The 27,505-nt window shown below is 36.1% G+C and overlaps 1 protein-coding gene across 1 annotated transcript; it reads left to right on the top strand.

Annotated features, from left to right (window-relative positions):
- The first annotated feature begins 3,313 nt into the window (after positions 1-3,313).
- LOC116161737 lies at positions 3,314-27,094 on the top strand. The gene is made up of 7 exons (XM_031475198.1): positions 3,314-3,480; positions 3,527-4,160; positions 14,255-14,285; positions 14,342-14,535; positions 14,654-14,870; positions 26,609-26,896; positions 26,948-27,094. The coding sequence occupies exons 1-7, from the start codon at positions 3,314-3,316 to the stop codon at positions 27,058-27,060; spliced, it is 1,644 nt and encodes a 547-aa protein (XP_031331058.1). The 3' UTR covers positions 27,061-27,094.
- Positions 27,095-27,505: the final 411 nt, after the last annotated feature.

The raw sequence follows: 27,505 nt of genomic DNA, 5'->3' as shown, positions 1-27,505 counted from the left end.
TGTAGTAAGCGCACACGAACTAGCATTTTTATTAATTATAATGTGGCCCTTTTCAATTTCTCTTGATCATTTTTATGCTCTGTTCGTGTTCGAAAACGATTTGTGTGGTTTCAGAAGCTACATAAGAATTTTAATTCCACGATCGGGGTTGCCAATCTTCCGGCGTACCCCATTAAAATTGTTTTTATTGTTAGCTCTAAGTACTCTCCTATACTAAAAATATAATCTTATCATCGGTCTACAGAGGTAAATCTTCCCTCATGACGGTTCGATTTCACAAATGATACTTATATCTCGTAAATTCGTATCCACTTTATGGATTTTGATTGCATACATACTGAATGGAGTAAAAGCGATTTCCAGCATTACGAAGGGACAAAGCTAACATCACGTAAGATCAATACTTCCGTGAATTATTGTAAACGGACGAGAATTAGGAATCATCAGACCTGACTGATGAATTCGAACCGTTCGAACGTACCGGTAAAATAGGGGTGGGCGTTTGCCGCATAAAGCTCTATCAGTTGTCAAACTTAACGATAAAGCTTCCTTAGTTTTTACTTTTCCTATGGAAACGTATTGGTTTACTGACACAAATTTGTGTTTAATGTCACGGCTCCTATTTGTGATTTACCTGATAACCAAGGTAAGCTGGGATTTGATATTATCTTAATGGAGGATTGTTAATTTGTAATTGTTTTATAAGTGCACAAATTGTGCCCGATTGGACCCATCAAATTTGCCTTTGACTCCTCCACTAAAGATACTTACACTACAATAATTTCACCTAGCATTTTGAGACTCGTCGAGTTATGTTCATCCATATAGTGGACCCAAAAAATGCCCCCCTTTTGACTGAAAAGTGCTATTGTTCTTGGAGAGTACGTGAATATTTCGCGTCGTACTTTGACGTGACAATTGTACCACTTACAGAGTATTTTCTGTTCCTACAATATGCGATTCTACTACGTTGACGTGTTCTGGTAAAATCCCATACAGAACCTTACAGAAAACGTTTTTCAAGGTAATTTTTCATTGTAAGTATCAAAGGTCGGAAATTATCTTTAATAAGGAATAAAAATTGCAGCTTTAAGTACATGCTGCATACAATTTAAAATTTTCATTCTCAGTTTACATCTTCTAATTTCCGCTCGTGACCTGCAAGGCTTTGGCAAACATTATATTGTGTTATGATAAAAAAGTACGCCCTTTGAACAATGTAATGCGATTTGCTTGGATCTTGAATAAAACAGAAAATTCATTACTCTGTTCAGAAAGCTCACAAAGATAGGATTTAAATTGAGAAAAATGAAATTTATGAAGCTTTGTCTTTTAAGGCAGTGCAATTTTAAAGTGCACATCGGGCTGGCTGTTTGCAAAACAGATAAGATCGATAAAAAGTAATTATAGTGATCACATTCCTCTTGCACCTTATTACAAGCGTGATGTTACTAACTCTTTCCTTATACAGGAACCATGTTTTCACAAGAAGTCTGTTTGAATGCGCCACAGCCCTTGAGATTCTGCAGATTCCGAGTTCTCCAATCAGTCACCACGTAGTGAATAGTAAGAAGTAATTGAAGATCGATACAGTTCTCGTGGAAAGGTCATTATCGTCTTTCACTTACAATAGGCAATGCGGTTGTTAGTACATCACTCAACAACAAAGCACAGAAGTTAACCTCAAGACGAATATACTATGACACCAATTTGAGGTCACTTGAGTGTCACTTAAGAATGTATACAAACTCCAATAAGTATGTAAAGTTATTGAACTTCTTGAGAATGTTTCTAGAATAGTTTCGAAAGTATAAGACAAACAAAAACTCGGGAATTTTTATACGATTGGCGGTGAAATTGTACATTGATGTGCATTTTTTTGATGTATTGCTGGAGGCCGTAATACTTGTACAACTGTGTAAGTTTTTTGAGAGATCATTACCCCTTTCCAAAAAATTGAGCTACCAGAGTACAGATATATTAACATTTTCTCTATTTATAATATGCTTTTCTTGGACGATAATTGACTTTTAAACATGAATACTTATAAGTGGCATTCTCACATGCTGGATGCTGCCTTGCTTTTTTGTGCACGCAGTTTTCCATTTTAAGAGTTGTTTTGTCTAAATTGATCGTAGATTTGTTTAATATGTTTTTGTACTGAATTAGTCGATCATGTTGTCTACTTTTGTGTTTCGTTCTTGTTGATTGAAATGCATTTGATTCGATTACCTGAATTGATTCATAGTGATTTCCACTTTTATTTTATATGATGCCTCTAGTGTCTAATAAAATTCCAATCGGGAAAAGAGGGATGATAGCTTAATTTCAAGATACCATCCCCACCTTAAAAATCGGTTTTCTGGCGAAACTAAGAGGGCACAAATTCTAATTTTGTGGGTACAAATTAGTCCTTAATTTATACCTTGCATTTCGTTTTATTAATTCTGAGAATTGCCCTTATTAAGTTACAAAAAAATATAAAAATAAATTGTTTCAACAAAGAAAGTTTAATTTGGCTACAAATTAGTCTTTATAATTCAAAGTTTTTGATGCAACTAATAAAATTTAAATCGGAAAAAACGCAGGTGCCAACTTTACCGACCTCAGATTTAGCTCTATGAGACTTATTTTAGTTGAAATATCTAAAAAATACCTCAACAGCCGCAAATGTTCTTTACATGATAACCTAAAAGTGTTCTTTGAAGCGCAAACAAATGATTTCCTGATGGAATGAAACATCTAAAGAAATACTATTAAATTAATGTAGATGTAGTGCAATTTTCTTCTTTGTGGGCAATTTCTCTGAAATTTTTAATGCCACCATAAAATTAATGTCCTTTCAAAAAGGGAAACTAATGTTTAAGGCGATTCTTGTAAAATAAAGTACATTTACTACGTTAAAGAAACACCGGTTTTACGTTAAATTGTTTTATTGATTAGTACAAAATCCTAAATTATTCGAGTGCGCGCCGTCGTAACGAGTGGTCGATCGCGATTATAAGTGTCAATTAAGAATAGAACTAATTTGTTAATATAAACCAAATCGTGAGGGTGAGTACCACCCATACTTGCCGCCGCAATGCCAACTGCAATCTGTGGTGTTTGTCGGGTGGATCTTAATCGTACAGATAAAGTTATTCTTTGTGCTAGTTGGTGCCAAACTTACTTTCACACGAAGTGCGTTAAAGTCAGTGACGATGAAGTTAAATTTATTAACTCAAAAAAGAACTTTAATTGGTTCTGTGACCCCTGCGCTATCCACGAATCACACAGCCTCAGGAATATCTTGACTAACATCAACAAAGTGACGATGAACTGGGATAGAGTTATGGAAAGTCAGCACGAGAAACTGATGAACCACGAGAAGCTATTAAAGGATACTTTAGACCAGGTAAATACCCAAAATGTCAGCATCAGCAAGGATCTAGCGCAAGTTCTCCAAACTCAATCTGAAGTGAAGCTTACTTATGCGGACAAGTTGAAACAGAAAACCTATGACCCAGTTATCATTGTTAAGCCCAAGGACGCGAACCAACCCTCCAAGCAAACCTTCACCACCCTCAAAGAAAATATCGGATCCAATTACCCGAGAAGTTACCGGAATGAAAACTCTACGTAGAGGAACCATTGTTGTTGAATGTAAAAATAAAGAAGCTGCAGCCAAACTTAAGGAGGAAGCCGAAACGAAACTGGGATCCGACTACATTCTTTCCTTACCAAAACAGAAGATGCCGAAGATTAAAATCGTAGGCCTCAATGACAAGATCGGGAGTACCCAAATGAAGGAAATGATTCTCGCGCAGAATCAATTCCTCGACGAAGCCGCGTACATAAACGTCGTACACATAACGGAAGATAAAAGAAATCCTAACAGGTATTTGGCTTACGCTGAGGTTGACGGTAATAGTTACCGGAAAATTCTAAGTGAACAAAAGCTTAACATAGGATGGGACCGTTGCAGAATTTATGATGCTGTGACAACTAGAAGATGCTACAAATGCAATGGGTTCGGACATAAGGCAACTGACTGTAGCAAAACTACTACCTGCCCCAAATGTGCGGGAGACCATGACCTAGCGAGCTGTAAAGCTTCGGACGCGGAGATCAAATGCAGTAACTGTGCCAACGCCGTTGAGAAACTAAAAATGAAACTGGATGTACAGCACCCGGCCTGGAGTGTTGATTGCCCAGTCTACAAAAAACGACTCGATCAAGAAAGAAGCAGAATTGATTTTTTAGGCCATCCCCAACACTAATCAAGCAAGGAAATAGGTACGGATCAACGCTCTCAATCTATTATCAGAACGTAAGTGGAATGCGAACGAAAGCGCAATCTTTCAAAAATAAATTGGCAATTACAAATTACGACATTATTCTACTGACTGAGACCTGGTTAACGGAAAATTTTCATGACGCTGAGTATTTAAACAATCAATATGCGGTCTTTCGCAATGACCGTAATTACGAAGAAATGAAGTGCACCATGGGAGGCGGAGTTTTAATCGCAGTCAAGACCGATTTGAATGCTGAAAAATTGGAATTTCAAAGTGATCTAAATGAAATATGGGTCAAACTTAAAATTAATAATACTTCATACATTATTGGTGTTGTCTACTTTCAACCGAAATCTGGTATTGATAAGTACGTGAGTTTTACCAAAAGTTTAGAAACAATTGAAAACATGTTGCATTCATCGGAAGTGTTAATAGCAGGCGATTTTAACCTACCACAAATTGTTGACGCCACGTATAATTTCGAAAACGCGAGTGCTAAATGCAAAGTAATTAAAAATATAGCTTCGATGTACAACTTAAAACTCATTAATACGGTTAAACTTAAAAACTGCAATAATAGAACCCTTGACCTAATTTTAACTAACTTAAACGCGGAAATTAAATCTGCTGTCGACTCACTGGATAAAATTAATCCACTTCATCCTGCACTAGAAATAGTCTACAAAGTCCATAGACCAGCTAAGCGAATTACCAAATTAACCAACTTCAATTTCAAAAAAGCAGATTTTGTTAAAATGTACGTCCTTTTTCGCGATATCAATTGGAAGGAGTCTCTTATCCTGAAGAATTTCAAATCGGTAGATGATGCAGTAACTAGCTTTAATCAAACGGTAATGAACATTTTCGATGAATGTGTCCCCAAAGTTACAATTAGGAGTGCCAATAAGTATCCTAGCTGGTTTAATATAGACATTATTAAGAAAATCAAACAGAAAAATAAGTTTCGGTTACAGGGCCCATCGGAAGACTTCATTGAAGCCAGAAAAGAACTCAAAAGAATGATCCACATTGCTCATAAGAGGTACATTAATCAAATTGAAATGGATCTGCGGAAGAATTCCAATAAATTCTGGAACTACATCAAGTCGTTGAGGAAGAATAGTCAACTACTTGGAGTTTTTGAGTACAAAGACACCTCGTTAACGGACGCCAGAAGCATTGCGGACGCCTTTGCATCCTTCTTCGAGTCAGTCTACACTATGGAGAGGAACGATGACCCGGAAGATGACGTGGAATCGGACCTGGTGCTATCCAAATTGCACTTGACTCAGTTACATGAATCCGAGATACTGGAAGCAATTAAAAAATTGAAACCGAGGTCGGCTATAGGCGAAGATGGAATCCCACCCTACATCGTGAAAGGATGTGCATCTTTATTGGTAACCCCCTTACAACATCTATTTAATTTAGCTTTGCAAACATGTACATTCCCTGAAGCTTGGAAATGCACCAGAATAACACCAATTCACAAAAGTGGAAGCCGAAAATTAGTTGAGAATTATCGCCCAATTGCAATTATACCAGCAATAGCGAAAATTTTCGAAAGAGTGATCTATACTAGACTTTATTCCCATCTCAGCAGTATAATTGCAGATCAGCAGCACGGTTTCACGCGGAACAGATCAACGATTACAAATTTAATGCAGTTTACGCATTTCTCAGCAGGAGCCTTGGATGAGAGAGCCCAGGTTGACTGTGTTTATACAGATTTTGCGAAGGCATTTGATACAGTATCCCATCAAGTCTTGCTCCGTAAACTTGTTTTAAATTGCGTAAGTAATCCGACCGTCAAATTCTTAAAATCATATTTATCTCTCCGTAAAACAAGAGTGAAATTCAATGGTGTGAATTCAGCCGAATTTTATCCCTCATCAGGCGTTCCCCAGGGAACACTTCTTGGTCCTTTTCTGTTTCTCTTATACATAAATGATTTACCGCGAGTGATAAAAAACTCGAAAGCACTACTATTTGCGGACGACCTAAAACTTTTTAATAAAGTCCAATCCCCAAGTGACTGTTTAAATATTCAAGAGGACATTAACTCAGTAATTAAGTGGTGTATCAAAAATAAACTAAAACTAAATATCAATAAGTGTAAAGTCCTTACTTTTACTAGATCGAAAAATCCCTTACTTTTTGACTATAAGATGAATGGAAAGGTCTTACTACGAGTCACCTCCGTTAAGGACCTGGGCGTGTTTTTCAATACCAACCTTAACTTTAACTTACACATTGAATACCTAACAAATAAGTGTTACAAACTTCTTGGTTTCGTTATCAGGCATACACTCAATTTCACGAATATACAGACAATGCTAACCTTATATAATGCGTTTATTAGATCCAAGCTTGAGTATGCTGCATGTATCTGGTCTCCTCAAACTCTCAAATACTCAGACATGATCGAAAAAGTGCAGAAAAAGTTCATCCGAGTAATGTTTTTTAGGTCAACCCAAAATTATCCACATTTGATCTCTTACGGTACCCAGCTTAATTACTTAAATAGTACTTTCGGCTTAGATATAACGAGGTTAGAAACCCGACGGTACATTGCCTCCACAATTTTTGTCTTCAAAATTTTACACAACTTGTTATACTCTTCCGAATTACTTCAAGAAATTAAGCTTAAGGTACCATTTGTTAAGCTAAGGCAAAATAATACTATTTTTGTAGTTAACAACACAACTTCCCCACTTATTAAGATCTTGATCGCTTTAAATAAGTTATCCTCAGTTAATGATATCGACTTTTTTCACGATCCCCTAAATTCAATAATAAATAAAATTAGATCCTAGTCCTAATATTTGTTCAGAGCCCCAGTGCCATGTAATTGGAATTTTTATTCTGTATGGTTTCTGGTTAAATAAATAAATAAATAAATAAATAAATAAATAAACTGTCAAACTTGAACAACGCTTACTTCATTTTCTACAAAATACTGCATTCACTTATAATGTTTTATTAACAATTCTCAATACGATAAAAAATTCGTGTTTATCGCTTGTTGCTCGTCGTTTGACGTTTAATTTGATGCAGAAACTTTGGCTTAAACTTCATTTATTTTTTTAAAACTTAACTTTCTGAACAGTTGAATCCAAATTAGCGCTACAGGTGCCGATCATGTTTCAGCTTCAGATTTTTCTAATGTATGTGTTTCGTCGTATTCTTCGTTAGGTGTAGTAAATTATATGTAGGAACGTGCAGATAAAGGGATTTTATCAAAATTTCTCACCACCACCACATTTAAGAAGAATTGAATGAAGAGGGATATTGCTTAGCAAACTTTCGTATTTTTATCTTTATACATAAGGAAACGTCCCTTAGGATATAAGACATAATTAACAATATCATATTAAAGTTGTTTTTAAAGAGAATTCTAATAACGTCTTTTGTATTAAAGTTTTTCTAATATTGAAAACAAATCGAAAGTTAGCTTTTATTCAGAATGTTCGCCCGAAAGTGTTCACCTAACAATAAAGACACAACAGTCTTTCAGGGTGAAATGTTCGAATATGCATCGCCTCTACTCTTATCACAGTTTATAAAGTTAATGTATAAAAAAAAGAAATAGAGTTCCACTTTGTCGACAGCTACATATTATCCTCTTACAAATATAAAAGATTAAAAGACGCAGTTGTATTTACATTGGTGATTAATTAAAACATGTCAACTGAGATCTGTTACTCCGATGAGGAAGCTCTATCACGCCGGAGCAGCTTACCTATTTATTGTAAAACTAAACTTATTCAGCATAGACCTAGAAAGTGCAATTTATTTGAAAGCTCCCCGTATAAAATTAATAAAGGAAAGTTGGAATATAATCCAATTCTAATAAGCGACCTTGCTAATGGATTCATTAAAAAAACAGAACGGCATTTCAGCAAAATCCGTCGAAACTGTCAATTCAAATTCCAAGGATTAAATTCGCACCAAATTGCGTTATTAACTTTTGCTTCCCTCCATATAATATTTTCGCGTTTAAGTCATAACAAATCCGCCAAATTATTAAAATTTGTTTTATCCTCAACATGCAAATTTTCGCTTGCCGTAACGCGTGTAGTCCTGTGGGGTCTTTCCCGCCGTACTACGTGATATTGTCATATTCAGTTACTTCATGTATAATTCTCTTGAGCGTATGCTTTTACAAATCCTCCAGCCAAGAACAATACAATTTTGCACTGTTTATTTTTATTTCAGATCCTTGCACGAATTCTGATATTAACTCTAAAGCAAATTCAGGTTGTTAAGCTGATTGCATGTAGCACAGTTTACATTTTATCCGACTTCGCTTTCCAAATTTAATTAGGTTATTCAAATTCTATGCAACAAATCAAAATTACTAAACCGTATTAGCCTGCCCTACCGTGATGTAATATGATTAGGTCCTCTTCTTGAGCAAACGAGTTTTCCATTTCTTATTATTTACCGTGTAAGTTTATGTCTTACGGCTTACTGTAAAAAAACAAATAATTCGAACGATATATACAATTATGACCAAAGCATTTATAATGTAACAGGGGATAAAGTTATAAAAGGGTCTATGATTCCTTCTTTTTCACATTTACGATTTACTGAAAGCTTGTGCCAGGTTCTTGTAAAAAGGAAATCGTGCAGTGAAAGAAATGTCATATTAAGAATTTTTAAGATTATAGACCTTTTCCGCGCGTCAAAGCTTCTATAAAACTATATAGCACGTATTAGGGACACGTGCGCTTAGGGTCCCATAAGTCCCATCTGGTTCTTGACGAACGATTTCATAGTTGATATTCATATGCATACTATTGATGTTACCTCCTCGTCCATAAAATCCAAATGCAAATCTTTTTTTGGTTAATCCCTGAATGTTTGCAATGAAAACTTTTACTTTTTATAGCTCAAATGTTGTATTAAATGTAAATGATTGTGTTTTAGCACCAGTTCACTGGAATTACTGGTATGTGGTTTCATAAGCAAACTCGAAAATTTTACTGCTGTGAACATAAAATAAAACGTTTTAAAACTGTTTATAACGTGCATATAAATACAAAACAACTTTTGGAAGCGAAATTATAAAAGTGATTTGTTTTATTTGTGCACAACGCTGAGTTGAGAAGCCTGAAAATATATTACAGTACATATTTAAAATGACTGCGAGTCAGGAGACTTTCTAATTATACGCACGGTATAAAGGCAAAAGATCGGTTGCAAAAGAATTTATTTCATACTATCTAGTAATCGCCGCTTTCCCAGACCTATTTGAGTCTGGTAAATCGTATTTTACCAGACTGAAAATTTTTACCAGACTGGAAATGTTGCCTAGCAACATCAACTGACGTCCATATAAACCTGTATATTAATGTGTCAAACTACTGTCAGATCAAACAAATCAAGTGATCGACTTTTGCTTTTATTTGAATGCGTACAACATTCTAATCAAAAATTGTATGGCATTTTAATAAGAAAAAGAGCAGTATGAAATAAAATGTTTTACTTTATTTGTATGTTAAATCAGTTAACGTTACTCGTTTCGAAATTCCTGCCTCAGCTACGCTTCGGCAGTAAACATCTCACTCATATGTAAATAATATTCTTCAAAAATTTATAAGAATAGTGTTGTCAGTCTATTACAAATTACTATTTTGCCGAATTTCGCTTGTCAACTCCTAATACTACTCCAAGCGGTCGCGGGGGGGGGGGGGGGGGTGAATTTTCTATAATATTTGGATTTTAGCATTGTTTACGGCAATCTAAATGCGATTTAATGTACTTTACAAGCCATTTTGGTTTGAATTAACATAAAGTAAGCATTGAATGTGGTTTTTCTTGATATTATGGGTGTGCGCGTGCACTTTAATCTGTCGCTTTTCATGATCTACCTTCTCATTGTATATTTTACTAAATAAGAAAACATTCTACCGAACAAGTTTGCGCGAATAAAAGTTTCACACCCTTCATGAATTAAGATAAGCAATGGACTATCTGTTACATTTTGGGCGGCACGAACATGAAGAGGGCTCGAAATTAGCGCCTGACAAGAAATCTATTCTGTAAAAGAAACGCAGTGGTGTAGTGCAATTTAGCAGTGCCGGAGCTCTTAAAATGTAGGCAACCAAGGGTATCGAATACCCCCCCCCCCCCAAGCAAAATTGGGGTCCAGAAAAATTTTTAAAAATTTGTAGTAAAATAAATGGGTTTTGAAACAATTTCAGTTCGTAGATTTTTGAATAAATTATTGCTCTAAAGGTGTAAGGCTTATCTAAGTCGCAAATATCATTAGGTATCATCACTTATATTAACTCCGTCTCCTATCCTGTGCCGGAGCGCCGCTCCCCTCTCACAAGCAGTGCCGGAGCAGCGCTCCGCTGCGCCCCGGCTCCACTACACCACTGAAGAAACGAAACAAAGTTAATGTCGGTCAGTGGCGTATAATTGGGGGTAAACTAAAGTAAATGGTAGGTGAAGTAGACAGTAAAGATATTTTTAGTCAAGGAAGTCAAGATATCCTGATAGTTCCAGAAAACCCGTCCATGAACATGGATAATGGTCAGATGCAAGCAAAGCAGAAAGAAATGAATTAAAGAAGAGAATTACTGTAGAAAAGTGTTTACGGCGCCTTATAAGATCCTCGGAAATTAAAGTACTCGGCCCCAAGGAACCTCGCACTTCAATATTTCCTCTCCAGTAATGTGTCATTTTCCTGGCTTTCATGTAAATAACTATCACGCCGATTGGCAAAGACCTTTTACAACATGTACATTACATTACAGTTGACAATACATTATTCATTTCTTCTCTTCTTTCTAATATCCTCTTCATCAACCTCTTTCCTTTCCCTCCCCTCATCCAATATTTTTTTCTGCTTTTACCTGTTCTGTCTACTTCTTTGCATTCTATTATTAGGTGATCAATGTCACCATCTTTCTCTCCTTTTCTCTCTCCTCGTTTTCACATCTGATTCTTGCAATTATTTTTATGTTTTTCTTTTCCCCCGTTAGATAGTGGGGCACCCCTTCCGTTATCAGCTCAATGTACCTTTCGTTTCCTCTCGAATTCTCGATCCTCACTATCCGCAGCTGAACTTTTAGATCTTTGTCCTTTTTTGAAATTCCTCTTTCCAACGTTTTCCATATTTCTCTATTCCTTTGGACCTCTACCCATCTGTATCCGTTTCTTTCGTAATAGTTTTTCCTTTGTTCCCATCCTCGTCTCTAACCCTTCTTTCACCAATTCACTTTCTCTCCTTTCCTCGAATCTTACTGTCCCGACTCTATCCTTATCTTCTACACTTTGATTTCTTCCTTAAATATGTAGTTTGGTACCTTCTGTTTAGTCCCAGTACCCAGTTGTAGTACCTTCTTTGCATTCTTATTCCCTCTCTCTCCTATTCCCCGCAACTGTCCACTACTTTTACCCTGCCTAAACATTTTCTCCATATCTCTTATGCAGAAATTAAATAAGATTGGACTAAGTGGGACTCCCTGTCTCAATCCTTTTCTTCGGTTCTTTAAATTTTTGTCTATTTTTCCATCCTCCATCATAAATTACATCCATGAAAAACGCTATTACATTTCCGACTTTTTTTCATATAATACATATACTTATACTGTAACGGAAACGCTCCAGACATGACGTCGCCTTTGGCGCTCTGGAATTTTCTAGACGCGCGATGGTGGGGATGTTTGCAGCGTGTCTGGTAATTGCGCGAATGTTCTGGACTTACATTGCTTGCGTGTATAAATGGTTGCGGACCGAACATCGCGCAGTTTTACTACCGAACGAGATCGAGTACGTATGAAACATCGAGCGCGGAAATATAAATTGCGAAGTGTGTGATATAAATAGTCGATATAAATTGTACGGGTTTTTATAGTGTTTTAGTTTTGTTTAATAAATATTGATATAAATCGAACCCGAATTTATAAATCACGTTACAATACAGTCGATTTTTCCCCTTCCATTTTATAAAGCCCATTTGCGTTTCCTCTAACTCTTTCTTCGATTTCTCTTTCTAATATTGCATTCAGTACCATTGCGCAGATTCTACACACCGTCCGCCGTCATTATCGAAAGTCTCCTATATTTCCATACAGTCCTTTCCAACTTTTTTGTAAATAGGCACCATTACCCCTTCCTTCCATTCTTCCGGTAGTCCTCCTCCTTTCAATATGTTGTATATTAGTTTCCTTAGCTTCTCCATAATACTACATATAGAGATCCTTGCGGCCCTCCCTTTCTTCAGTCCCTTTAATTGTCATTCCATCTCTTCTTTTGGTATCTCGTCTCCTTCCACCTCCTCTCTTCCTTGATCGTCTATCCCTTGCCCTTTCTTCTGCTTGCCTTGTAGTATCTCCATACTGTACTGCTTCCAGTCCTCTATTTGTATTTCTTTCCCATTAAATGTGCTTTCCCTTTTCCCCTGTTTATCAACTTCCAAAACTTCTCCGTTTTTATTTCCCTGATGAAAGCAGAATTTTTAAGCTTTAATAAGTGTCATGATGATGTAAGGAATTTATCTGGATAATTGCGATCAACGAAATTCGCGTCATTGTACACTGTTGGTTTTCAATGTGTCTTTGTTTTTTTAATTGTCTCTAGCGTCAGTCGCGCCTCGAAATCTGTTTGTAGGGTGAAATTGCATATGTTTTAAGAGGATATAGTTTACAGTTCTTAGCTCATTATCGGGTAGAGCTACCGTGGAAAATGCTGACCGTGTAGTTCTTTTGAAATGTGCAACAGCTTTACAGCCGTTCGGGATTGGTAGTACAAAAAGCACTAACCAATAGCAAATTTAGATATCACCATTTTAACGCCGAAACTTCCATGCTCAACTGGGATGTCGGGATGTTGGATATTCAGATGATCTTGGAATTCCAACTAGACTTTGGATTGAAGATTCCAGGGCGACCTTGTTTTTAATAATAATAATAATAATCATATAATAATCATGTTATCCTTTAGAATCTGAGATGGGAACCTTGGTAAATAGGGGCGTAACATCGAAGCTGACCAGAAGACCTTGGGGATCTAAGCGAACATCGGAGATGCGTTGAATGAAATGACCGGAGTTCAGAATGTGGGATGATGTGCGACCTATTTAATTAGCGAGATACTTGGCGAGCTTGTAAGTGAGCAATAGTTATTTACATAAAAGTCAGGAAAATGACACAATACTGGCGAGGAAATATTGAAGTACGAGTCAATAGTGTCACTTTAAGGACGAGTTTTGTATTAAATTTTATCCGAAATTTAATATAAAATTTAAATTTTCATATAGAACTTTGGATCTCAAGATGTCAGTGATGACAGGAGTCATATAGACATTTAGCAATGTAACAGATGCGGCCGGTAAAGTGACAGGCGACAGGAAAAGTAGTCTAATCTGCCTCTGTCATGGAAACTAAAATTTCCTAAGAGAAAGTAGGCATGAAAATGAAGGTTTCAGGACGATTTTGGGTAACGAATATTATCAGCATCACGGTATCAGGTCGAACGTGACAAATTCACCGACTTTACATGCGTAACATTTTTGGTTATAAAATGGAACATCCGATTAAATCCCTTCAATTGGGGGTGTTAAAACAGAAATGTTCATTTTAAAAGCACATTTCTCGTAATTTACAAAAAGGATTTTTGTACACTACTACTCTACCTCCCTTTGTAATGTGTTTTGTTCGCAACCGAACACGTCAAAAAATGAATTTACCGAGAAAAGCAAGTCATTCTCGGGTAATTACTGTGCTAAAAGCCCCAATTAATCTATTCCGCAAAGCAATTAGTGCCAATCATTGTACATATGCATTTTTACACTATATTACAATAACTGAATCGTGTTGTGCCACGATTGGCAAGACAAGATTGTAAAAAATCGTGTGGGAGCATACTAAAACATTGTATTTGTTAGCGTGTGGCAGAGCAAGTCGAAATTAATTGCTTATTGATCGGCCCTTTCCATTGTCCCACTTTAATCAAACTCCAAGACGACTGCACCGTCGTTTAATCACAATCGCAGTTAGTGATTTGATATAGACATATGCAAATAATAACGGCACGTCTCACTGTTTCAGAAAATGGAAACGTTATCCTACATCGAACTCGTAGAAATTACGAGGCGGGAAGCGGAAAGAAAAATTCTGTCGAAATTTCATCAGCCAGTAGAAGATCGACGATATTCTCTACCGAAAATTCGACGGTGGTGTATGCTCAAATTGGAGGAACGGCTGCTCTACCTTGCGTGGTTAGAAAATTTAACAGCGGAGTGGTGAGTAATACGTTCTAGTTTTCACCCTATAATTTCGGTCCGTAAAAAAGTCCAAGTATTCGCAAATTCAGTTCCGGAATCAACCGTTCTGCACTATCATTGCATTTTTAAATTAAAGGTCTCCTGGTTACGACGGAAGCAAGAGCCGCCTACTTTATTGACTGTCGGATTAACGACCTACAGTGCGGATGATCGTTTCTTTGTGGAGCACGTTAGACACCTTCAGAATTGGGGCTTGCTAATCAAGCACGTACAACCCTCCGACGAAGGGCACTACGAATGTCAAGTTTCCACACATCCACCCACCAGCATTTTTATCCAACTGAAAGTAACAGGTGATTAACTTGAAATATTAAATGCAAATTCATTAAATATTCACTGCGCGATTTTGTAAATTAATGAAGCTGCTTTGTTGATTCAATAACAGAAAGGCATTTCAATACAACATGTTAATTAATACTTTTTTTTCACAATTACAGCAAATCGTTTGAACGGTGTCAATCTCCGATTGAAAAGAATTTCGAAATTTTAAATTTGGCGTAAAGTACGTAAATATTAAATTTTAATAGCAATCAAGCTTCTAAAGCTAACGAGTTATTATACACCCAAACATGTCGAGTTCTAAAGTTCAAATTCATTTCGCTTTCATTTATTTCTGAAACGCACAGAAATATGTGAACGCCTCCCCTTGAGTTCATTTTCAATGCCCCGCAAAGGGCTAAGTGTATGAGTGACACAAATTCTCCACCAATCTGTGTGTATTAAAATTTACTTTAAAACCCCTTTTGCGTCGAAGTATACAACTAGGGCATTTCATATCTGGGATAATTATAATATTGATTCTTAAAATTTGCATTACTTACTTTAATTTAAATAATGGATATAGATGTTTTAGTTTCCGACGGGTTATTTATTTATAGTTTCAATGGAATTTCTCTGGCAATCTTGTTACTTTAAAATTCCTCCTCGCGGTATTAAAATACGTGCAACGGCAAATTGGGATTATCTGCGAAAAGTAAATAGAGAACTAAAAATATTAAATAGAAAATCCCCACACTCAATTAGATCGAACTTGCACTGAGTCATTTAAACACCACCGTAATCTGAAAATATAGCTCTTGGAAATTTAACACCTAGGGACAGTCTTTCATTTTATCGTAAAATCTATATCTGGCTGTTTATTTCCATGGAAACATTGTACACCTTTTTGGACACCTGAGTTAATAATGGGCACAACTTGTACTGTACTAAAATGGCGATTAGAACCCTTGTCGATTCAGAAAGGTTGGGTTATCAAATACCGATTAATCGGTTGAATTAAAATTCCGATGCTGCGCCAATGTCATGGTGTATTGTCCCGGCATTAGTTCAATCAATCAATCTTTGTTAGACCCAGCTTGGCAAATTTTTTTACAATCTAACTTAATAAAACTAAAATGCGGTTACCTCCTTTTTTAAAATCTACGATTTCTACTTCTCACCTCCTCCCCCTCATCTAGCACCTCACTCCTACTTCTCCCTGTCATTTCCACCTCCTTACAGTTTTATAACATGTGTTCTATGACCCCTTCTTCCTTCCGCATAGTCTACATTTTCTTTTTTTTCTTGTTTCCATTTCTCTTTCCTTTTGTTCATGTCCGCGTCTGAATCTCGCTATTGTTGTAACATGCTTTCTTCCTTCCCATAACTATTTTGGTAACCACCCCTTATTAGGTTTTTATAAATACGACTTCCTCGTGCGCTCTCTATCTTCACCCTCTGTTGTTATATTTGTGCATTTTGCCAGATCATTTCCAACTTTTCTCCTACTCCTTTCCTCTTTTCGATCTCAGCCCGTCCGTATCAATTCCTTTTTTCTCTTAGTTCTTCCCAAATTTCTTTTGCGTTTATCCTCGTTGTCAAGCACTCTTTACCAATCCATCTCCTCGTATTTACTGCCTTTCTTTTAATATACAATTTGGTATCCTTCCGTTTAACCCTAATACCCATTTATAATAGCTTCGTTGTACTTCTTCCAGTTCCTCCCATTCCTGCAACCCCCATATTCCCGTTCCGTAGATGAATACCCCTCTCACCATTGCATCGATGGGTACTCGTTCTAAAACCATTCTTGAAGCCCCTCTCTCCAATTCTCGACACGTCTGATCTCATTCCACCACCCCTTTTTTACTTATCTGCGCATATGCATATGCCCCATTGTTTATTTGCATTTGGTATCCTAAATATTTAATTTCTTTTACCGTTATCTATTTATTTAACATCTATCTCCCTTTTCCTTCCACGCCTTCCCAAATCTCATCATTTTCGACTTTTCTATATTTAGATCCATTACTTTCCTTCCTCTGTCTTGACTTTTTTCATGTGTTTTAAGTATAAATTAAATAACGTTGGGCTAAATGGCCATCCCTGTCTTAGTTCTTTAATTCATACTCCTTTCCTTCTATTCTTACCCTAAATCTGGTCTCTCCATATAGTTCCTTGATTCTGTCCTTTAGCTACTTGTCAATTTTCCAATTTTCAATCATCTTCCATACTTTTTCTCTTTCCACTCTGTCAAACTCTTTCGTTCCTTTCCATTTCCATACGCCGCCGTAGTCATTGTAGTCATTCCCCCACAATCTTTGCTACCTCTTTTGAGGAGCGGGCCTATTACCCCTTCTTTCCATTCTTCTGGTAAACCCACTCCTTTTCATACCATATTTAGTAGATTTCTCATCCTTTCCTTGACCCTATATGTGGTCAAAGTCAAAGTCCAGGCCTCATTACTTATCCCGCCTCTTCCTGTCGCTTTCCCTTTCTTCAGTCCCTCTGCCATAGCCTCCTTCCTGCCTTCCTTGTAGTAACTTGAGAAAATGTTGCAATTCCTCTAATTTTATCCCCCCCCCCCCTCGCCACTTGTTCTATTTTTTTTCCTCTACTGCTTATCACCAAAAATTCTTCTTTTCGTCGTTGTGTTTATCCATTTTCGTTTTTTTACATTTTTCTTTTATACTTTTTTCTGCTCTCTCATCTCTTTCTCCTCTATTTTACCTCTTCTTTTTTTCCCCATCATTTCTCTATGTTTTTATTTTTTTAAATTTTATTTTGCTTTTATTTTTGAGTGGACGGGGTTTCAGAGAAGGCTGCTCTACCAACCCAACCCACTATACTTGAATAGTTCTTTTACTTAGGAAGCGTTTCCGACCTCCATCATCAAAAAGATCTCGGGCTAATACTGATGTTTTTCTTGTTCCAATTTGCACTTTCAATGCTCTGTCTTTAAAAGGACTTCATTGGTGGATACAACATTCGATCCACTATTTAGAGTTGCTTCTTTATTTTCAGTTTTTTCTCTCTTCTTAATAATAATAATAATTTTATTCGTCCCTTGAACTTGATCGTTGTGGGATAAGTCATTACAATAAAAATACAGTCAGTAAACACAAATTACAAAAGAAATAGAGCATACAAATTCGAATTAGTTTATAATCTGTCATCAAAATATTCCTTAAGGGAATAATAACTTTTTTCAATTAGCATCTTTGTCACCGAGTTTTTAAAATGTGAAGCTGATAAAATGTTTTTAATGTTTCTAGGCAATTTATTGTACACTTTTATAGGCATGATATAACAATTTTTTGCCGACAAGGTGTATTTATGGGCCGGTATCGGTAGATGGTCGTCCCGCCGTAGATCGTATTTGTCCTGCCTATCGGTGGAGAGGTAAATTTTATGTTTACGGACATAGATCGCGCACTGCAAAATATATACAGAGGGCACTGTAAGTACGTGCAAGTCCTTGAACAATTGTCTGCATGGGTAGCCGTAAGGTTTGTAACAAATTATCCGTAGCATTCTCTTTTGTATAATGAGGATGCTGTTAAGTTTCGAGCTATTACCCCAAAGTACCACACCATAAGACACTATAGAGTGTACGTGGGCATAATAATAATTAAGCAATATTTTAAGAGTAACAGAATGGCGGAGGCGCCATAGCACATAACATTTTTTTGACAAAATATTGCACAAGTAGTCAATATGCGAGTGCCACGTGAGATTGCAATCAATAAATATACCCAAAAACTTCATGGTTTGATGTTGGCGAATACATTTATTGTCAAGTCTGACTAAAAGACTGTAATTAGGCACTTGGGTGGAAAAAGTCACTAGGTTAGTTTTTTCACTGTTTAATATAAGTCCATTTCGGTGACAATAATCCGCCATTTTTAACGCGCACCTGTTTGCACCTTCAGTTGACGCTTGTACCGTATCAGCTGTAATTAACGCTGAAGTGTCGTCCGCAAATAGAGTCAGAAGTTCAATGTTATTGTTGAAAGAGTCTATTAAATTATTTAAAAAAATGACAAAAAGTAAAGGCCCTAGAGTACTTCCTTGAGGAACACCAATACACACTTCTTTCCGTGACGAGTTGTACTTACTACCTTCCGCCGCTATAGAGACAATTTGTGATCGTCCGGTTAAATAAGAAACTATCCATTGGTAAGCAATACCCCGGACTCCGTAGTGTTGTAGTTTATGTAAAAGGAGTTTTTGATCTACTACATCAAATGCTTTAGAATAATCAAAAAAAAGTCCAGTGACTTTTTTCCCTAATTCGAGATTTCGGAAGATACAGCGTACAGATGAAAGGACTGCATCTTGGGTGGATAATCCTCTTCGGAAACCAAATTGATGCGGATACAGGATCTTGTGGCGTAGTAAGAAGTTCATTAATCGTGCATAAAACGCTTTCTCAAGAATTTTTGAGAAAGCAGATAGCAAAGATATGGGTCGGTAATTTCCAAATTCGTTTGAGGCGCCTTTTTTGTGTACCGGAATCACAATTGCAGTTTTTAGTACTTTTGGAAATGTTCCATCTGCAAAAGATGTATTTATTAGGTGACACAGCACGGGTGTAATATCGCTAGTGATGTGCTTCAAAATAGCACAAGGAATTCCATCACTTCCTGCAGAATACTTATTGGTGATTGACCTAATAATATTCTCAGTTTCTAATTCATCGATGGGTTTTAAGAATAAGGTGTATTTACAGTTGGTGCCGATAGCGATGTTGGAAGTTGTAGGGTTTGTGGTTCTAGACAGCTCTTCTACTGAGGAAATAAAAAGGGTATTGAAATTCTCCGCGATGGCCGCATATCCAACTAAAGTGTTGTTTGTGGCATCTCGGAATTCTTTCGGATATTCACTATGCTTAGAAGGGCATTTGGTTTCCTGCGAGATTATTTTCCACGCGCATTTGGACTTCACTGGAGCGTTCTCGTAGATAGAGTCGTGATATTCTTTCTTTGCAGATTCAATCTGTTCCTTGTGGTGTTTGTAGAGTAAGTTGTATTTTATTTTTAAGTTTGCGTCACCGCTACGTTTGCATATAAGAGAGATTTCACGCAGAAGGGAGCCTCTATTTATGATGTCCCTAGTGATCCAAGGTTTAGTTTTACATGCTGTCGTTGCCTTCTTGTGCACGCTTTCAATCGGAAATGCCTTGTCCAAATAATATTGGAATTTCTCTAGAAAATTGGAAAATTTGTCATCCAAGGTATGCTGGGCGAATACAGAGTCCCATTCTTAGGACGTAACAGCAATAAACGGTTACCGTTACCTCACGTCCATATCTCTTCTTTAATTTTTCAACAGCAGATTTATAACCAGCTTCTCCTACTTTGAAGTGACTATCCACAATCGCTACTGGTTCACTTCCAACCACCATCGACATATTCAAAAGACTTTGGACTTGTTTTGATTTCGTTATCCAAAGTCTTGAATTGTCCCCAGTAACAATCCATCGAAACTATGTAGATTAAGAGCCGAATTCAGAGTCCTTCCTAATTTCAAACTCACACTCAACTAGTTAGTCACTCATTTCTAACTCAAGTTAGTGCGAATCCTGCTCATTCTCACTTTTGGTATTCAGAGAACATCTGTAATGAGTGACTAATTTGAGTGGGGTTTTAGTATGGAATCTGTCAAAAATATTGTTAGGGGAACGATTGGTAGTGGAAATTTTACCAAGTAACTAACAAACCGCTCTGGAAACGCTAACTTCAGCATAAACAGACATTTAACTTAATAAATATAATATAATAAACTTATTTCTGACGTTTTCGCAAATCTCATAGTTTTGTTAGTCTTCCTTATTACTAAAGTTGTTATTATTTTTATTAGTTTCTGTTATTGGGGTTATTAATTTTGTTACTATTAATATTGTTCTTGTCATCATAACTATGAACGCCAATAAAAAACCATTCATGACCGAAGATGGAAAAGATTTTTTTAAAAGAAATTGGGACCCGGTATATTAACATCGTCGAATGTAAGAAGACCGATGCTGTGTCCGTGTTACAACGAAAAAAGGTCTGGCAGACAATCGTGTCCTTAATTACTTACTAAGATAATGGCCCGTATGAATAAAAGTAAGCAAATGCTTATATGTACTTGCAAAATTCAAAGTAAATACTCGTAACTGCTCCTTCGCACTGGGCGACTTAGCAGCGCTTCTAAGCAGGACAGGATGCAGTGCAGCGCTGCTAAACCATGCTAAACAGACCAGTATGAAGGGGCAGTTACGAGTATTTACTTTGAATTTTGCAAGTATAAGCATTTGCTTACTTTTATTCGTACGGGCCAATGTCTATAACAACACACTTAAAAACAAATAAAATATTCTAACAAACACAGGAAACACATTTGCCATAACCAAGTTATTTTAAATTAGTGACACTTAAGGGTAGTCCAAAGCTGACTTACATCGCACTCATCTCATACTCACTAGTTAGTAAGATTTTAGTCACTCATTGTGTCTAATTTGTTTCTGAATACCAATGTCAGAGGTTAGGTTGAAATTAGTAGGATCTGAGTGTGAGTTTGAAATTAGGAAGGACTCTGAATTCGGCTCTAAATTGCGGAAAATTATACCTCTTCTTCCCACTCTAGTTCCTCCGACAGAAGTACATACTTACAATTGAATTTCTGTCAGCTTGATCATCTTCTCGAGCTTTTACAGGAAATAAGGCTGTTCTCGATACACCTCAGCTTCAGTTGATTCTTCTTGAATCCTTTCCTCTGAAACATCCTGGTTCACCAACAGGTTAACAATCTTATCATAAAGTTCTTCTAACTTTGAATGCGTGTTCTGGAGCAAATGATTCTTGGAATTAATCATGATCCAATCCAGTTGACTCTTCTCTAACGCCGAATCCAGAACTCCACATACTTAAAACTTTCTGTCTCAATGGTTTTCTCGCTTTCACAGCTTTCTGCATCTTGTACCAATTGTTATCGCTCCGTGTCAGATAAGTTTGGCACAAAATCGGTGGAATTTCCAAAACCAAAACGTTACCTAACGACATAAAACTCAGTATCGCGTTCTACGTTAGTTTGATCTTAAACTTGTCTAATAGTGATTTGATCACAAAGATTGCCAGAGAAACTATGACGAGTTTTTATACTTTGCAAAAATAACATTTTAAAGTATAAAAGACATTCAATCGGATATGATATGCCATGATAAGACGTTGACAATCTCAATTTCTTTATCTATTATTTTTTAAATGGCAACTTTAATTACATCCTACAGTGGTACCAATTTTCCGTTTTGAAAAAAAAAGTACAAATTCCACGTGTTTTATTTTATATACAAAACAATATTAAAATGTTGCTCTGGTTAGATTTGAATTACGTGGGAACGTAGATTGGTTTAAACAACGATATAAATTCTCCACAACTATGGCAATACGTATAAACTTACATTCTCGTTATACAGAGTAAGTGAAGCTAGTATGCATGTACATCTAGCGTAAACTTTGCTTAGAAATTCAAACTATTTGCATTTATATGCATATGAGCTGTAAATTTCCCAAATGTGTGCTCCATTTTAATGAATCGTTACAGTACCAAATTCCTTACGTGTCACACTCAACTGAATGCTTACAATGCAGGATCGCAGAAGCGAGATATACTTCGCAGCTGAAAAATTTCCAAAGCAAGTTGCACGTGTGAATACCCATCATTAAAAATTTCCTTGCCATGTAGGTATCAAAACAAGTTTCTGCAAGTTTTAATGACGTAGGTACAGATGCGGATAACAACTAACAAATGTTTCATTCATTCAATAGTTACGAAATCGTAATGTAATTTTCAGGTCTTCGCAACCCTTTGATTCGCGCAGGGAATTGGAAGTGTGAACTGTTAATTTCGCCGTAACTGTCTTATTACTTGTAAACGATTAACTACGTTTTCCGCAGTACATTACTGTTATCTTCAAACCCTAGGCGCAAGAAGTTATGGCACCTACTTATAATTAACCGAGTTTCCAGAACTCTTTAGAGATTCGCCTATTTGTAACGATAATTCTGCATTTAGAACCGAGTATGTTAGATACAATACAACCCCACAGCTTAATTTTCCCTCCGCTATTTTCACAGATCATCTTTTGAAGAGTACTTACTAGAAAAATGGATGGGGTGTCTTGCTGCGCAAACTTTGAGTTCTATCTCTTTCAAATAGTAATACGTTCCCAATTCTCTAGTTTGACGAGTAAAAATTAAAAACTTTAGTAATTGACGTCATAGCTTTTACCCTATACTGCGAAACGTATTCCAAGGCTAAACGAGATAAAAAATAGCGTTTAATACCTTTAATTAGAAAATTAGAACGCGGCTCAAGCGTAAAAATTGCATTACCCCCTGGGCACTTGCGGATTATAAGTATCTGCTTTTACAAATCAGTTTATTTTTAGTAGCTGCATCCGATTTGAAATTAAGATTTGAAACTTTCCCAAGTTGTTTAGAGAGTAGAGACTGGATTAAAAAAAACAACGTTTTACGTTTCCAGCGAGGAAGTTTAAAAGCAGTTTAGTATGTATAAGAAAATTGAACCAAAACACTTGTTCCGCCATCTCGTCTTGCCTTTATTATCAAACTTCTACAAATTCGGTTATTCGTCTAATAAAAACAAAAGACAAAAAAAATAAACATCCGTGCTGTAATTTCAAGAGATGTAAATGTTAAGTCGAGCATCTTCATCGAATTGTAGCCGATCTTGAAGTTTCAACGACTTCTAACTTAAGAGCGGTTTAAATAATTTGTTACGGTACATAACTTTTTAATTGATCTCTTCGCCCGTTAGTAATTTATATGCATGTTACAGGATTTTGTATATTTTTGTAATTTACTGTTAAAAACTCTTTGGCGTGGTATTTCAGAATTCATTAGTAGATTATTCGTTAATCCATTTTCGTATGCTGATCTTGTTTCAGCACTTATTTTCTTGTTAATTAACTCTTCCCTGTAATTTCATTTTTAATTGTTGCAAAAGTGGAAAAACCACTCATATTTCTATAATGAAGTGGCAAAGGGTCTTAAAAGATACATTTCGAAAATGTAGTCGAAACATTTCACAGTTTTGGTTTCAGTTCCTATTAATATTCACAACATGCTAATTAAAACTAATAGTAATAACGTTATTGTTAGTCAACGTTAGAGATCCTTTTAATAGGCTTAAAGTTTAAGAGAACAGCCAGGATTAGTTCTGTTTAACTAACTTTCAGTACAAGTCTGCTGCTCATGAACAGGATATTGGGGTATATAAATGTCCTTTTTGCAGTTGCAGAGAAATAGCAGGTTATGCTTTTAGGAATAGTAAATTAATCGCTACTGCAAAACTTCGGACAAATTCCAGTATAGTATACGACGTATTTGTGCATGGTTTCGCAAAATTCCTTTAACGCATATTCTCTTTGAAAATGCAGGAGTGTCATAAAATGCTTTATAGCCTGGTGTGGAATGAAATATATCAATTTTTGGACAAATTGTGTCATGTAATTTACATGTCTTCACAATAGGAGATGTATATTATATTATATATAGTCCAGAGAATAGACACTTTGAACTTGTAAAATGAGAAGTAGCAATTTTTTTTTACATTTCATATGTCATCTGGTGGATAAGAATCCAAGTTTTTCACCTCCCACTCCTTGTGCTTGTTCTGTACCACCCCTAAATTCCCCATACGTTGGCTGGGAAAAAATATTGTTACCAGAAATTGTTCTTCTGGATCTTGCACCAACTTTTAGTGCCACAAGCAGAATCAGTAGGATAAAAAATTACGCTGGAAGTTGTAGTAGAACAAATATTAATATGAAATATATCGCACAAATATAAACCCCGCTGGACCTAGCCCCCCCCCCCCACCATTGTGAATCAATTTACTGTTTTTTAATTTGATTTTTTATGGATATGAAATTGCGATTCAATGGTGTATTAATTAATATAGATGGAAGTACAAAAAATACTGGAGCAAGCAAACTAAAAGACTGGCAAGAAGGTATACGGTATGTTGAGGAAATAAGAGATCGAAAAGAACAGATAAAGGAGGAAAATAGAAAGGAGGGAACTAAAAGAAGATTTGGATACATTTTAAAAATAATAAGAATTTTTAACAATAGCAGCACGCCACTGGGTTCTAATAAAAAAAAACCTAAGAAAATTTATAAAGGTAAAACAAAATTCTACGCCTAGCTTCAAAATAGTATAAACAAACCGGAGTTATGGATATTAAGGTCCCCGAAACTAAAAGAAAAATTCTGGAATTAAAAACGGAAAACTTTATCGCACGATTTGTCCGTCGTTTAATAGTTGTAAGTGGTAGTATTGTTACAATAAAACTTGTGACGTGAGGCGTTTCTAACTGGCAATAAAATCTACGCATAGATCTTAATATATACCTTGACTAATAAGAATTGTTTACAAAACATTATTGTCTGTTCTTAGTTCAATAGCACGTTTGTGCTGTTCTATTGTATGATCGAGAATAATCAAATTAAACAATTTCATAAACTACAAGGGAATGGACCTTCTATGACTACAAATATACAAAAATCAAAAAAAATTTCATGAAATCCTTTTCCATCATGCTTCATTTTTGATCTGCTAGATTTTGAAATCTAAGAATATTAGTTGGTTATTGTATTTTAGGAGCCCGTGCTCGGTTCTTCCAAAGCTCCAAACTAATTTAAAGCGGAGACAATAGTCATTGAGGCTAAAAATGACTGTTCAATTAGTGACCTTTGAAATAAAAACGTATGCAGGGAATTCGTCCACAAAACTCACTATTTAAGAATTAACCTGCACTATTCTACTCACGGAATTCCTCAAATCAATATTTAGGGGAATATCTGCATCCAGCAAAATATTTTCACATTCTGACACATGGTATTAATACACCAGTTAAGAGGTGAATTTTGAGGAGTCAGTAAAGAGAAAAAGAGTAATGCTTTCCTGAAATGTTACTTTTAGATTTTTTTTCACGAAAATTTCCCGTTGCACCACCGTTTCATTTGAAAAACTCGAATAAATCAACGTCGTTAGAAACTTTGTACCTACTTTCGTGCGTTAAAAGTACTCATATTCATGCTTATACCTACTGTTGTCAATTTACTTTTCCGGTCGGATGACGACGCATCGAGGCACTTAAGGAAGTTCGAAATGCCAAACTCGAAAGTTTATATACGCACCCATTATGAATTTCTACTAAAATTTTGCGTTGACGTAAATCGCTTCAACTTAAATGCGATCTGATATAATAGCAACTGTAGCGATAATAATTTTATTCCATAGAAGTTTAGCGACAAAGTCGAGAGGCCTAATAAACGAGTTCGGGTTTCGTAAACTTATTGTATTTGTACTCCTACTGGTTCAATTATTGACCGCTCGCGACGCCAAGTTTAATGAGCATCGTTTCCAGACCCTCAAACTTTAGTTGATATTAAAAGAAAAATGGTAGTGATCAGGGCACCTGGTTGCAAATAACTCATTAACAGAAAAGAAAAGTTTGAAAGACGTAGAGGCAATTTAGCTTGTTACTGAGTTTTATGTGTGCAAAATAAACACATCTGATTTGAATTATTGATCTAACTTGATAAAAGCCTAATTCTCAATATTGCTCGCATGCTTGCAGCAAATCAACCCCGAGGTTCATGACTATATTAAATTGTCTGTACAATTTTAGATAAAAGCCTTTGACCCTAATCACCCCGTAATTAAAAAAGTGAGTCTCAACGTGGAATTTTCTCTTTCAGAAGCCGTAGCTGAAATAATCGGTGCACCTGATCTGCATCTTAGAGCTGGTTCGGTTTTGCGGTTAGTGTGTGCTTTGAGGGATTCCACCGAAACGCCCTCCTACGTTTTTTGGTTCCACGATCGAAACATGATCAACTATGACATCGGAATAAAGGTCTCGCCTAATCGCACTTCCAGTATACTGGAGATACAAGAGGCGGACCAACGCAACAGTGGTAATTATACATGTACCCCATCAAACGCCGTGCCAGCTTCAATTAATGTTCACGTGCTTAATTCCACAGAGGGTGAGTGCTTATTCACATGTTTATAGTTTACATTTTCTGTTTTATGTGCAGAGGAAAACCCTGCCGCCATGCTGCACGTCAATTGCGGGAATACACTAAATACGATCTCTTCCACTATGTGCGCCATCCTATTTCCGTATATTTTCACTTGTTATAAAAGATGAAATACATGTACGAAATAAAGTAATTTTGTGTAAATATCTGTAAATAGCGTTTATAATTTAAAAGTTGAAGGTATAACTAGCCATACGAAATTTCACGGTATGTTATTCGCGTACCAAATGTATTGTGTTAAATAAACGATATGAATTAGGAAATTGCTTTTTAATGAAGTTCAAACAATTTTACAAATCACAGCGAGTTGCATTAATTAAAAAAACCGCAATATGATTTAATTTAATACACGAAATGAAATTTCTATTTGAAGTAACAATGAGTGCGGCAAAAAACAATGACGATCAATCATGTAGAGCTATATTGATTACGCATTAATTTATATTTCTGGTTTTTTATTTTAGTACGGCATAAATAGCCAGCAATTATAATGATTTACATATTGCGGTTGTATTTATGTATAAATATTTTTGTAAATTAAACACTAATTAAGTG

Source organism: Photinus pyralis, unplaced genomic scaffold (genome assembly GCF_008802855.1).
Source record: "Photinus pyralis isolate 1611_PpyrPB1 unplaced genomic scaffold, Ppyr1.3 Ppyr1.4_LG1, whole genome shotgun sequence".
Classification (NCBI taxonomy): domain Eukaryota; kingdom Metazoa; phylum Arthropoda; class Insecta; order Coleoptera; family Lampyridae; genus Photinus; species Photinus pyralis.
The sequence above is the reverse complement of the archived record's forward strand: the minus strand, read 5'-3'. Positions and strand labels throughout refer to the sequence as shown.

Coding starts and splice junctions, on each gene's coding strand:
- LOC116161737 (XM_031475198.1), top strand. CDS start 3,314: ATGAACTGGGATAGAGTTATGGAAAGTCAGCACGAGAAACTGATGAAC. Junction 4,161..14,254: donor AACTAAAAATGAAACTGGAT/GTACAGCACCCG, acceptor TCAAACTCCAAG/ACGACTGCACCGTCGTTTAA. Junction 14,871..26,608: donor TATCCAACTGAAAGTAACAG/GTGATTAACTTG, acceptor TTTCTCTTTCAG/AAGCCGTAGCTGAAATAATC.